The sequence below is a fragment of the Urocitellus parryii genome, chromosome 1 (genome assembly GCF_045843805.1).
Source record: "Urocitellus parryii isolate mUroPar1 chromosome 1, mUroPar1.hap1, whole genome shotgun sequence".
Classification (NCBI taxonomy): Eukaryota; Metazoa; Chordata; class Mammalia; order Rodentia; family Sciuridae; genus Urocitellus; species Urocitellus parryii.
The window spans coordinates 7050918-7064534 of record NC_135531.1 but is presented as its reverse complement, the minus strand read 5'-3'; the positions used below and the strand labels follow the sequence as shown (position 1 = coordinate 7064534).

The following is a 13617-nucleotide window of genomic DNA, read 5'->3' as shown; positions in this document are numbered from 1 at the left end:
CGTAACATGAAGTTATTTGCCTGTGACAATAGGAAGATTCCACATCTCCCTGGGAACTAATTTAAAGGCACGCTGTGTAGCCATGTTTTCAAGCCTTCAAAGGGTAGACAGCAGGTCTATTTAGTAAGTTCCAAGCACATTTAAAACAGTTTCACAGAGAAGATAGAGAAATACCTTTTTAGGAACGGCACGTATTTCGAGACACCAGGTAAGGAGGAACTGGAGAGAGCACCTCTCAGGAACATGCTGGGGCAAAGTGGCTCCTTTTCAAGTGAAGACAGTTCATGAAAGAGAAAATAGGAGAATGAATCCAAAACACATCTTGGGAAGGTGTCTTGCACTCCTCAAAATACAACCACTTGCAACACTTGACATCATGATGCAATCAAAGTGCAAATGATTTATGAATGTTTAATTAATCACAAATTTGCCCAATATAGAACACCATTCGACGCAGCTATTCCTTTCTCCTCATTGTATACCCAAAGGACTTAAAAACAGCATACTACAGGGACACAGCCACATCAATGTTCATAGCAGCACAATTCACAATGCTAAACTGTGGAACCAACCTAGATGCCCTTCAGTAGATGAATGGATTTTAAAAATGTGGAATATTACTCAGCAGTAAAAGAGAATAAAATCATGACATTTGCAGGTAAATGGATGGAGTTAGAGAAGATAATGTTAAGTGAAGTTAGCCAATCCCCAAAAACCAAATGCCAAATGTTTTCTTTGATAAAAGGAAGCTGATTCACAGTGGGAAAGAGAGCGGGAGCATGGGACAAATAGAGGAACTCTAGACAGAGAAGAGGGGTTAGAGGGTAAGGGAGGGGGCATGGGGTTATTAATGATGGTAGATTGTGATGATCCTTATTATCCAATGTACAGGTATGAAGAGACAAATTGGTGTGAATATACTATGTATACAACCAGAGATATGAAAAATTGTGCTCTATATATTTAATAAGAATTGTATTGCATTCCGCTATCATATATAAATTTAAAAAAATTTAAAAATTGCCCAATATGGCAGAAAAACCTCACCTTAAAAAATATTATGAATTCAAGATGAAATAAAAAAAGGAAATTTTAAAAAATGAATTAACTTCTTTTAACTATGGGAAAAACAACTTATTTATTTTAATTTTTAAATGTTTTAGTTATACATGGCAGCAGAAAGCATTTATGCACTTTGATATACATAGATGGAATATAATTTCTCATTTTTCTGAGTGTACATGTTGCAGAATCATATTGGTCATGTAGTCACTTATACACACACAGTAATAATGTCTGCTTCATTCTACTGTCTTTCCTATGCCCACATCCCCCGCCTCCCCTCCCATCACTTCCCTCTACCTAACCTAAGGTCATGCTATTCTTCCCTAGTGTCCCCTGCCTTCTTGTGAATCAGCATCTGCATATTAGAGACAACATTTGGCCTTTGGTTTTATGGGGATTGGCTTATTTCACTTAGCATGATATTCTCCAACTCCAACCATTTACTGGCAAATGCCATAATTTTACTCTTCTTTAAAGCTGAGCAATATCCCATTGAGTATATATACCACATTTTCTTTATCCATTCATCTGTTGAGGGACTCCTAGGTTGGTTCCATAAGTCTACTGTGAATTGAGTTGCTATAAACTTGATGTGGCTGCATCACTATAGTATGCTTGGAGAAGTAACCATAATAAAGAATTTTCTAAACAGGTTCTAGGCCACTACTTCTCAAAGACTTCAGTCACCTTCCCCTTTCACACCCACAAGTGTCCAATAAGTGTAAAATCCATTACTGTCTCCAGGTGGCAACACTAGTGCTGTGCCCCCAATGGTGACAGAGTCCCAGTATCTGAGCAGCCATCACACAGGACGCTCTCGGGACACAGCAGCAGCCCACTGACCAGTGACTCCCCAGTAAGCCTGGCACAGGCCGCACCTTTCTTCCTGGTGTCTGCTTTGATTTTCAGAAGGACACAGTGCTCTCGTTTATCAGTGAGCTGCAGTCTGTGCAGGAGGTTTTGAACCTCTGAATCACTGTTCGGACAGATCACACTGAAGGCATCTCCAGGCTGATAGGAAAACTCTGTTTTCTAGAAAAGAAACAAAATGAATGAATTCTACGTAAGTTTAAAGAATTTAGGTGTGAGATAAAAAAAAAAAAAATTCATTACATTACTCTTTAATATAGGAACCTAGAAAGGAATTCTTCTGCAAAAAAGAAATTAACAAATGGACTCAATTGATGAAGCAACCATACTTTTGTTAGTAGCTACTTTAAAAAAGAAATTCGGTAGAAGTTAGCAGGTACTTTGCTTCCTTAGGCCAGAGCTCACTCTGTCCCATCTGTTGACCAGCATGAGGATCTCCCTGTCACCGAGGCAGGTGATGAGCTCTAGATTATCCAGAGTTTCCCCCCCATTACTACATGTTTATGGAATATAAGTCAGACGTTCCTTACTTTTGAAGGAATAAGGTACCTTAGTGTTACCCAATCTGTGTAAAAATTCCTATAATAAAAACTCATATGGGCATGCCCAGTATGCCCAGAAGTAGCTAAGGAAGTCCACCGCCCTGGTTTTCCATTTCCTTCTCCTCACTCTGCTCCTTTCCCGTGGGCAGAAAGGGACAGGAGAGGATAACTTTGCATTCCTTATCTCAGAGGGAAACAGGCCACTCAGCAACTGGCTACCTGCCTCTTTATGAAATATCAGAATATAAAATAAAAGGTCTCAAGGTAACAGTACAAATATGTATAATTAACATGTTCAAAGAAATGTGTAGCTATTCAACACCATGCAAACAGAAGCACAGTTTTGATGCCCGTCATCACACGTCCTTCCAGAGATTCCTCAGTGTTAGAAACCAAGAATCACCTGGTTCCCTGCACATTCTGACAATGTAACTGTGTGAAGAAGGAAGTTCTGTGACTTACCGAAATGTCCAACTCTAGCAGCAGGGTGGTTTTTATGGCATCATTTGTAGTGAGCTGGATTGCCTTTGAAATTGGAACTTGAAAAACTGGATCTGCTGAAGTCACAGACGCTGGGCTTTCCTCCTTGAGAACAACGGTGATAAATGCAGCTAAATGTGATTCTCAAATACACCCCTCCTTCACCCAGTGACCTTGCGAGATCCATGTAATCTTGCGAAACTTCCTGGCTAGTCAGTATTTATTTCTAAGGTAAACAGACATATAAACCTAACTTTTCACAAGATCAGCTCACATGCACTTAACAACACAATTAGACTTTAGAATTTCTGAAATACAAATAGAAAACACTAATACTAGCAATTTCACATAAAGTCTCATAGTCTTCCTCATACGTTATGCAAAGGAAAATAATACACATGCAAAAACCTCAAAAAGGAGGTCCTAAAGTAAAGGACCCATGTTTAAGGGTGGACATGCCCAGGAAGATGGTCAAAGTAATGCCCTCTTGTTGGGCAATGCTGATCAGGTGGCTGCTAAGGACTTGAATTGTGAACGGTGTGACTTAGAAACTGAATTCTTCATCTTAATTACTGTTCATTGATTTAAATTTTAGTAGATACACACATCTAGTAGTTCATTTGTCTTAAGAAAATGCAAAGAAACCCAATTCTTTGTCCTACCTCCATTCCTTTTCTAACATGATTATCTTTATGTTTAAAAATAGAAAACAACATTTAAACAAGTGCTGACCAAGTGATTTTGGATACCTGGCTCTAGAGGAGTGCTGGGAGCACCCTGCTTCGCCCCTCAGAGAGCATGTGCCCCGCTGCAGCACCCAGCCATACCTCCTCCCAGAAGCAGACACACCAATACTGATCACCTTTGCCTTAACTCAGGACAAGGCTCAGCACCAGACAGCTCCAGAAAACCCAATGGGGCTGGCTCAGGCCTTCGCTGAGACTGTATTCCAGCTCAAATCTGTCACTGTCCCCAAGGCCTGGTTTCATTCCTGAGGTCCCCAAGGTGACAATCCCAAGAGGCTGCCTAAAAACATCTCGTAGTTTATTTCCTGGGAATCCTGCTCATTCCATGAATAGCTGTGCTAGAGTAATCTGAAACAATGCTAAATGGGAATCCAGAGCTGATCACCTGCCTCGATGACAGGGAGATCCTCACGCTGGACAACAGATGGGACAGAGCGAGCCCGGCCTAAGGTAGCAACGTGCCTGCTAAGTGGACAGAGTACAAGTGGAAGCAAATGCATTAGCCAGGAGGTGAAAAGGGCTGAAGTGGAGAGGGAAGGAGCACTGACAAGAGCCCCAGGACAAGTGGCTCCACGCTTGGTGCTCACTCGGAAAATGCAAACGACTGAAGTAATTAACTGCAGTTAAAAACTAGGTGTGAAGGCCACAGAACATCCTCAGTAGCTTCCAAAGAGGCCTGCACCTCCTGTAGCCCATGGCCCTGGAGGAAGAGAAGAGTAAGGACAGACTGAACTGACAGCATGGATCCCTGACATCTGGAAGACACTCTTGGATCCCAATCCCATTGATGCAGCCAGAGCTTTGCACCAAGGGAAAGGATTCCCTTCCTCACAGGATGATGCAGGAGCCTCTGCCCACAGACATGCTGTGCCTCATCCCTGCACGCCACCGCCTACCCTGGGTGTTGCAGTAACTAGAGTAATACACCTGGCTGATGAGGTGCTGGGCCCACTAAGGCAGGCCAGGGACTATCCCCCAAGGAAAGCCCAGCACAGGGCAACAGCACTGACAGGACCAGAAGCGGGCACACGGATGGAGTCTGAAGACCTGGAACATAAACACAGGTAAGGAATTTTAACTGGGAGCACTCTCCCAGCACACGGGTTTCCATGCCCCCGCAGGAGCCCCTAGAGATGATGTGACTGTACTCACAGCACAGCTCCTAGAAGGAAAAGGTCAGAGCTATACAGAGCATGACAAAAAGACCCACAGGGCCATGCCAGCATCTGAAGGAAGGAGTAGAAGGCTGGGAGGGGGCCTGTCAGAGTGGAGGTAATGCAGAGCCCACCACCCATGGGAGTTGGCCCGTGGGAGCACTGAAAGATACAATACTGCCAAGGCCATCAGGGCTATTCTGCTGACCACAACACCACCATCACCACCAAGTTCAGAGCTGGCCTCTGCAGGGGCTGGTGTCAACAACAACAGGAGAGGCAGCACCGCAAAGAACAGAGGGCAGGTGGGGGCAACGAGCAAGCACAGACAGGCGGGCACACTACCACAGCGAGTGGAAAGGAGGGAGAGGCGGCCAGGGCACCTGCCCCGAGGAACCAGAGTTGATTAATGAGAAAGTGGCATCCTGAGGGTCAACACAAACGAGCAGCCAACAAGCACACCAGATCAGTCTTGACAATAAATATAAATCAAGGAGACACAACCAGCAAGCTGTGAGCAACCCCTCCAAAAAGGCATAGAATCCCAGCTCAGTACCCAGCCCTGGACTCCCATGTCCACAGGAAGGTGAGTCTGTAGGGAGAGACCAGACATAACAACTCCCAGGCCTTCTCCCAGAGGAAAACGTACACTGGGCCAAGGGAAATGCCCAAACATTTCAGGGTCCGCTACAAGAAGGTCCAAACTGATACTGTCACCTAGGGACCCAAGGTGTCCTCACAGCCCCCTGTGGGGGCCAGGTAGTTAATGGAGCCCTGGACCAGGTCCAGCTCAGAGTCCCCTGGGTCCTGCCCCTCCAGTGGTCACCCAGCAACTAGCACAGTACCCCTGAGGGTGCTGGGCCTGTGGGGGATGCCAAGAAGCAGCCTTTGAATCTGATACCATCTCCCACTTCACCAAGACAGAAAATGAAAAACTGCAGTATCCTAGGAGGAAAAGCAAGGGCAACGCTACCCTTGCAAACCAAAGTATCCAGGGGACAGTCTCATCTTAACTCCAGCTCAACTGCCGCTCTGGTTTTCATAATAGCCAGATGGACCCTGGTGACTGTTAACAGCAGGCCTGCTGCAGCCTCCGGGCAGGTTTGACAGAGCAAACTCACACAGCCTCAGGCCTACGTGCTGGACAATGGCTTAGCCAACATGGTTCTCCCCTTGCCTTCTGTAAGGGAGCCAGATCCAGCACCCTCTCCCTTGGAACAGATGATACAGTCACAACTGTGACTCATGGGAATGACAACACTCCCTGCAAGGCACTACAATGGGTCACCTTCCCATGGCATGTGCTAGGCAGACTGTGTAAGCAAGGAGTGGGTAGTGTGTCAGAGACTTCAGTAAGAGCAGTGCCCTATGTATACCTAAGGATGCAAAAGGACACTATAGTTTTTAGGGACCCTAGAGCCTGCAAATCAAGAGAAGTCCTCCTGAGTAAAGGCCACACTGGTGTTCATTTCACCTCACTTGTCCTGGAAGAAGCAGAACAGAATAGCTACAAGTCTCCTCAGGGACTGGGGCAGAACACTGCATACTGGGAAGGGCTGCTGTCTTGCGAACACCAGCTGAGTGGCCCAGAGCAGGACAGGGCTCTCTAGCAGTCAAGGGAAGGTGCCCACAGGAGGTTCTGCTCCATACCACCTGGCCCAGGAGAGCCTCTAGTATCAGGGCAATACCTCTACATGGAGTACATGCTTCGGCAGATTTATACAAGTCTCCTTAAAGAGTTCAGATGGTTAAACTCCTTTAACTACCTTACCATTTATAACTTAAGCCTGCACAATGACACTTGCCACAGAAGAGACTCAAAAGGCCCTCCTCCCACCCATGCAGGTAGATCAGCACTACCACCTCTGCCATGTGCGAGCCCCTGGCCCACAGATGGGGCTACTTGACAGTGCGGCTTCCATTCCTAAGCCTGATTAACATGAGCTTACAATCACCTCACTTATACAATTCACAAAATAATAAGGAAAAAGCCCAAAATAACAACCCATGGTGGTTTATACATAAAGTTATCTGAACGCTAAATAGGCTTCTAGCAGCAACCTCTTTCCAAGCAGCTCTAATGTATTAGAAAGATGCTACAATCAAACCGTTCCTCAAAAGCCCATCTTATTAAAAAAAATAAAATAAAAGTACAAACTAGAAATGGTTATAGTTGCATTAAAAGTGTGATTTATGTTAGAATGTCCACAAGGAACTCCAATCAGCCACTCTATAGAAAGAGGGATTGGCCCCACATTAAAAGAGTTCATGCACTGTAAATTTATTTTAAACATGTTGAAGAAATTTCGGGTTCCACGTATTGGCTCTAATGCAGAAAAATCAGCTATCAGTCAACTTGAAACTCAAAAATCTTGAGACTTAATATAGACAAAGACATGTCTATAAATAATAGAAAAAAGGGCTGGGATTGTGGCTCAGTGGTAGAGCGCTCGTCCAGCATGGGCGGGACCCGGGGTCGATACTCAGCACCACATAAAAATAAAGGCATTGTGTTGTGTCCATCTACACCTAAAAAATAAATATATAAAAAATAATAATAATAGAAAAAATAATGACCCCCAGTTAAAGCATCCCAGAACATCAAAAATTCACACTGGAAAGAGACAACATTGTAAATAAGTCCTTTAAGTTTAGTTACTGAGGTAATTTCTTCACTGCTCATAAAACTTACCTTTGTTTGACTCATAAATTTAAGATGAAAATCCAAAAATCAGTTTTGCAAAATAGACCATCTACTTCTTTAACATAATACAGGTTGAGTATCTCCTAGGAAAAATGCTTGGGACAAAAATATTTTGGATTTTGGAATATTTGCACATACATAATGATATCTTTTTCTAAAATAAACAATTTTCCATATATATATATATAAATAAACATTTTTTCAGTGCTGCGGATGTGACCCAGGGCCTTCCTCATGTTGGGCAAGTGCTCCACCACTGAGCTCCACACAGCTTTTTAAGGAGGTATGGTGGACATGGAACCCACATCTACACAAAAAGTTCCTTTATGCTTCATGAATGCCTCAGACACAGCTTCAAGGTAATTTTATGCACCTGCATTTTGAGTGAAACCCATCACACAAAGTCAAGAGTGGAATTTTCTGATTGTGGCATCACATTAACACTCACAAAGCTTTCGATTTCAGACCATTTTAGATTTTAGGATCAGGACATTCAGTCTGTAATACCAACTCTTGTGTAATACATGGGCAGGCCAACTTCTTCTGGAAGGGCTAGCCAATATCATCTTAGGCTCCGTATGCCAAAGATAAACCACTCAACTCTGCCACTATAGCTCAAAAGCAGCCACAGACAGAGGACAGAAAAAATGGGCATGGCTGTATGCCAACAAAACTTATTTTCAACAGAGAGGCATTTGACAGGGGAGTACTAGTTTGTTGACCTGTGTTAAAAAACAAAAACAAACAAACAAACAAAAAACATGCCCATAGTTGCATAACTATAGCATAAAACATAAAGAAAAGTTGCTCACCTGGCCAAGAGACTCCTGTAGATGCACCTGTAAATATTCTGGGGGTAAAGCAGGAATACTGAGAGAAGCTTGTGAGAGTGGGGGTTTTGAGCGGATGAGTGAGGGTTCGAAGTCTTCAATCAAACCATTTGTTTGACCTCTATTCGTTTCATTTTGTTCCAAAACCTCTGAGTGCTGTCTTCCTGAATCATCTAATCTTAGAAGCTCAACTTGTGACCCAATTTGTAATAGTGGTGGCTTCACAGGATCTGAGTTCAAGGAGGCCTTTGATGTCCCTGGGAGAGCTCCACTCATCTCCTCTTGTCCTCCACTTGACCTAAAATGCTTCGTGAGGGCAGCCCAGAGTCCGGCAATCCAAGGCTCAACCACAAGTTCTAAACTGGCACATGATGAAAAAGAGAAAAGAAACAAATGCTCAAGTGTCCACTGGAACACAGCAACAGGGTAAGGACAGGATCCACCCACTCAGCAGAACGTCACATGCAACTGTTAGAAAACCAAATATGAGAACTATTAAGAACATAAGAAATATTTAGGAATGATTAAGTTTTAAAAAGCAGAAGACCGTTATGTGTTCATTAGTACTGTAGCCATAAAATGAGCAGGTAAAGAGGTCAAGAAATGAAGTGAGGCAAGAAGATATTTTAGTTATATGACAATAGGAACATAATTTGTCTTAATTTCTGAAAGAGCGGGTTTAAGATCTGATGAAGTAAAAGAACATAGGCAAAATCTGAGGCTATTCTAAGGTCAGATGATCCACTGAATATAGCAACTTTTTTTGCCTGGCTAATTTACTTATCCTTCTCCGACATATTAAAATATGACCAAGAAATCACTCTGGATTAATGCCAACTATTTGGACTAAATAAAACACTCAAACCTATCAGTTCTAAATAATTTTTTGGTAATATCTAGGGAGGCTGACCTCAGAGAAAGAAACAAACCATACTTTAGGAAATTTGAATTAATCACAAATAAATTCTTAAAGTGTGGCCATTTAGTTATTACTAACAAAGTGTAACTAAACAATAACAATCCCATATACCCTTAGGTTAAATAAAGCAAATGGATAAGGAAGACTGTGTCTGGACATTGAAAATGACCTCTTTATCACATCATCCCAAACAAACACAGGTATCAAACTCTAGTTCACAACCATCCAGAAAAGACATTTCAGAACTTTATCTTCTCAGGACTCAAGTTACAATTTATCATTATTAGATGTTTATAGGCACACAGTTTAAAATTTGGTTATACATTGCATTTATCCCCACAAGCCTTTGTGAAAGCAAGTTTATAAAAATATGGGTTCAGCAGTAGCACATCATCTTCATAACTCAGAACTGTCAAGGTGACAACATCCATTATCGAGAAAGCCAGCTTCGTTATGATGGCACATTCTAAGAGGCTAAAGTGCATTGCTTCATCTGACAGAAGCTAACACAGTAAATACTACTATTATCTATTTCATAGAGGAAGAAACCTCAGCACAAAAAGTTGAAGAGACCAAGGTTGCAGTCAGTAGGGGACCAAGGCTGTGACCCAGGTGCCTGGACTGCAGTCTGCCTTTCAGCTCCTTCGCATGGCGGTCATTACTAGGCAAGGGTGGCTTATGGAAAATACCTTAATTTTAGAAAAAGGAAAAAATCAATAGGGTCAAAATTTAAGAGGTGCAGACTACAGAGATATACATTCAAAGGTTTTAATATTTAATCTAATGAATGGGCAAAGAGTAAAGAGCCTCTGAAGACACGTGAGACATGTGGGATTAACATAAGCACTGTGACATTGACTGGTCACAGCTCATCATGACCACACATTTAATGTCAATGAGGCCTGGCAGGGGACAAAGCTCAAAATAAAAGAACAAAAATAAAAGGTAACAGTCCAAGAAATGTTTTGTCACAATGAAGAACACATTGATTTGGAAACAATCCACAGCATAACAGAGCAGAAAACGAAGGAAGAGTGGGCAGGAAGGTCCAGGTAAGGGGACACATGAGGAGTCTCCATCATCCTCTAATCCAGGAAGGCAAGCCATTTACTGAATTTGTCATTTCTCATAAACAGTTTATTTATTAATACAGTGAATGAAAATTCATTGAACACATGCACCTAGTTTAAAAAGAAAAAAAAAGTATGCATGCCGTTATCCAGACGAAGCAGCAACATGACAGCACCTGTAGAATCTCTGAATAAACACCCAAGTTGAAAGGCAGCCATGGGGTGAATACTGAGTTGCACAAACAAGAATAAAGCTGGGCATAGTGCTGTGTGCCTCAAGTCCAGCTACTGAGGAGGCCGAGGCAGGAGGACTGCGTGAGAATTTGAAACCAGCCTGTGCAACACAGCAAGACCCCATCTCAAAACAAACAAACCAAGAGCAAGAATAAGAGAACACACACTTCTGACTGGTGGGATGGCAAAGGCCATGAGGACAGTAAGAGACACAGCCCGGCCACACAGCCAGGCTGAAGGCCCTCTGCTGTGTCTTCCTGTGATGCCTGACCTGCTCAGGCCCTGACTTTACAAACCCCATCAAGATAAGGACAACTGTGCTGGGACACTTTTCTAACTGTTTCCATTAACAAAGACTGAGAAGGATGAGAGAGACAGGAATACACACACAAAATATCAGCAAAACAAGAAAGCCAAACCCCGGCTGGCCCTCTTGGACCCTGGCACTCAAAAAGCTAAAACTATAAAAGATTCTCAAGGCCAAGCATGAGTGCTAAACCTCAAAACCACACACTCTGAAAACTCACCAACTTTCACCACGTATGAGTAAGACTTTACTGGAGTAAACAGAAGCACGTCACCCTTACCCCACACAGTCATCTGCATGTCCAGTGTCATAGAAATGCTGGGCTCCAAGCTCTTGAAGTCGTTTATCAATTACTTTTCCTCCATTACAGAAGTATGTGTATTCGGAATCACCCAAACCTAAAGAGTCCAAATGGATATTAGTACACACAAAGATTAAAAGAATAGATAAATAAAACACCTAAAAACAAAACTATTTCATACTGTCACAGGTGAGGTAAGTGACCATTTTTCCTGAGTAATACTGAATATGCAGAAAATGTCCCTCTATTTTTTAACATAAATGTACCAGATACACTGGTATTATAACAAATACCACTGTTCTGAGAAATATACAGCTTTTAGACCAGGATATCTTTTATCTGCATACATCTGATCCTAAGCAGGGGTCTACCAACCACAGCCCCCTCCACTACCCTGTTATAAATAAGGCCGTATCCCATCCACTAGCATTTCTACAATAAAGTTTTACTGGAACACAGCCAAGTCTGTTTGTTTACACATTGCTTAAGGTGGCTTTGAGACTACAACAGTAGAGTCCAGCGGCTGTGATGGAAACCTCATGGCCCTCAAAGGCTATATATACTAGTATCTGGCTCTTTTTAGCATTTATGACTCCTGATCTAGAGCACAGAGGCACATGCGCTGCAGATGAGCAGCTTCTGTAAAATGTCTCTTAGGTAAAGCAAGAACTGCTTCTGTTTCATGGTAAGAAAACAAACCAAAATTTTCACTCAGTTGGAATTTTAAAATTGAAAGCTTAAACCCTCAGTTGTTTAATGATCTCCTGTTCTTTCCAAATAATAAGAAGAGAAGTTGCTGGGTCCACAAGAATGAGTGGCTACCCATAAGTATAGACTTCATAATACATTTTTGAGAAAACGTCAAAGCAACATGTGCTAGCTCTTTAAAGTAGAAACTGGAAAAACTTCAATTTAAAAAAAAATTGAAAACACTGTAAAATATTCTAGTGATCATGTTAAACAATACCAGTGAACAGCCAAGGTTAGTCTCAAATTTCTAAATCAGTTGTTTATCAAAGCAAAATCCATCCTTGCTAAACACCCTCCCGCCAAAATAATCCTCAAAGATGAACGACACTGAACACAAGCCAGGAATATGGGCCCTCAGCACCCACACTGGTCCTTCCAATCCTTTATCTTCATTTCTTTGAACGGTTCCTCAGTGCCAGTTTTCTTAACCTGGGAGGCATTGCCTGGGAGCTTTTAAAATACCAACGCCAGACCACTACCTCAGAAAACAGATTCAATGGACATGTCCCAAGTAAAGGAACTATCAAGAACTGCTCCAGCTGATTCAATGTGCAGCTGGAGCTGAAAGCCACCGTCCTAGAGGAAGGTTCTTAGATGGTGAGCGAATCACCTCAGAGCTTTCTGAGGCTTGCTTTTGTTGTTTTAAACAGTAAAACAGCAGCAAAGGATTCTGTTTCAGTAGGCTGGGGAGAGGCCCAGCCACTAATATTCTGAAAGTATTTCGCAGCTGAATCTGATGTGCATCCTTGCTTAAGAATGCTATTGGGAGGTACCCCAGAGACGTTACTGTTGGGTAAATACTGAAGAAGAATTCATACATGGCAGCACATTATTCACATTTACATGTTTCATATATGTATAATATTTACATAAAAATAAAGACAAAACTCATATGATTGTATTTCATGGTTTTGAGAAATATAACCAAAACCAGAGTTAAAAGTCAATAATAGCACTAAAAGCAGAAAATAGAGTCCATTACCCAATAATCCATACCGCAGATGAGCAAGGAAATCAGCAGGCAGTGTCTTGTCTTGTATTTCTTTAACAAATTTTCGGGCCGTGTCAGGGGGGTCTCCAGTGCCTGTTGTAGAAACCACGACGACGAGAGGAGCTCTTTCCATTTTTAGATCATACTACAAAACAAGGTTATCAAGTGAAGGACCTAATGCCACATCACCTGTCATTTAACACACCAGCCAGAGAGGGTAATTGGCCTAGTTTCTACTATCCTGTATTTTCTCCCAATTATTCTTCTTTCCAAGTAACTAGAGATGCATACAGAGTGACCAGTCCCCATCCAGTGACCAGGTGCCCTTGTTTAATCAAGTTACACAAAGTAAGATATTTCTTAATTCAGCCACTCATTTGTTTTGCTGATGCTCATCAAGAGGAGAAGAGATAAGTATGATTGGTACCTCTCAGTCATGGTGCCCTGGGGCAAATGTTAAAGTGAGCTCTGATCTATAAGGCAAATAAATGAAGATAGGAGAAAGAAACCTGGTTTCTTAAATTAGGATTGCTGATAAATTCAGGGTAAATTCTTCCAAGATGACGTGCCTAAAAACTCCGATGTTCAGCAGGAGAGGCAACTAATTTGGTGGGAATGACTTCTTAAAACAAAGTAAAAAAGCAAGCAGATAGA

The 13617-nt window shown here is 42.3% G+C and overlaps 1 protein-coding gene across 3 annotated transcripts in view; it reads right to left on the bottom strand.

The window, feature by feature from the left end:
• Positions 1-13617, bottom strand: part of Mtrr (5-methyltetrahydrofolate-homocysteine methyltransferase reductase) — a 30284-nt gene that overhangs the window by 13734 nt on the left and 2933 nt on the right. For 2 of the 3 annotated variants that reach the window (XM_026397074.2, XM_077799973.1), the window contains exons 3-8: positions 12955-13108; positions 11202-11319; positions 8374-8752; positions 2940-3062; positions 1944-2097; positions 175-263 (exon numbers count right to left, since the gene is read on the bottom strand). In XM_026397074.2, coding sequence (XP_026252859.2) covers positions 175-263; positions 1944-2097; positions 2940-3062; positions 8374-8752; positions 11202-11319; positions 12955-13108 — 1017 coding nt within the window. The remainder of the gene's footprint in view (positions 1-174; positions 264-1943; positions 2098-2939; positions 3063-8373; positions 8753-11201; positions 11320-12954; positions 13109-13617) is intronic. The other variant, XM_077799976.1, reaches the window with a different exon arrangement.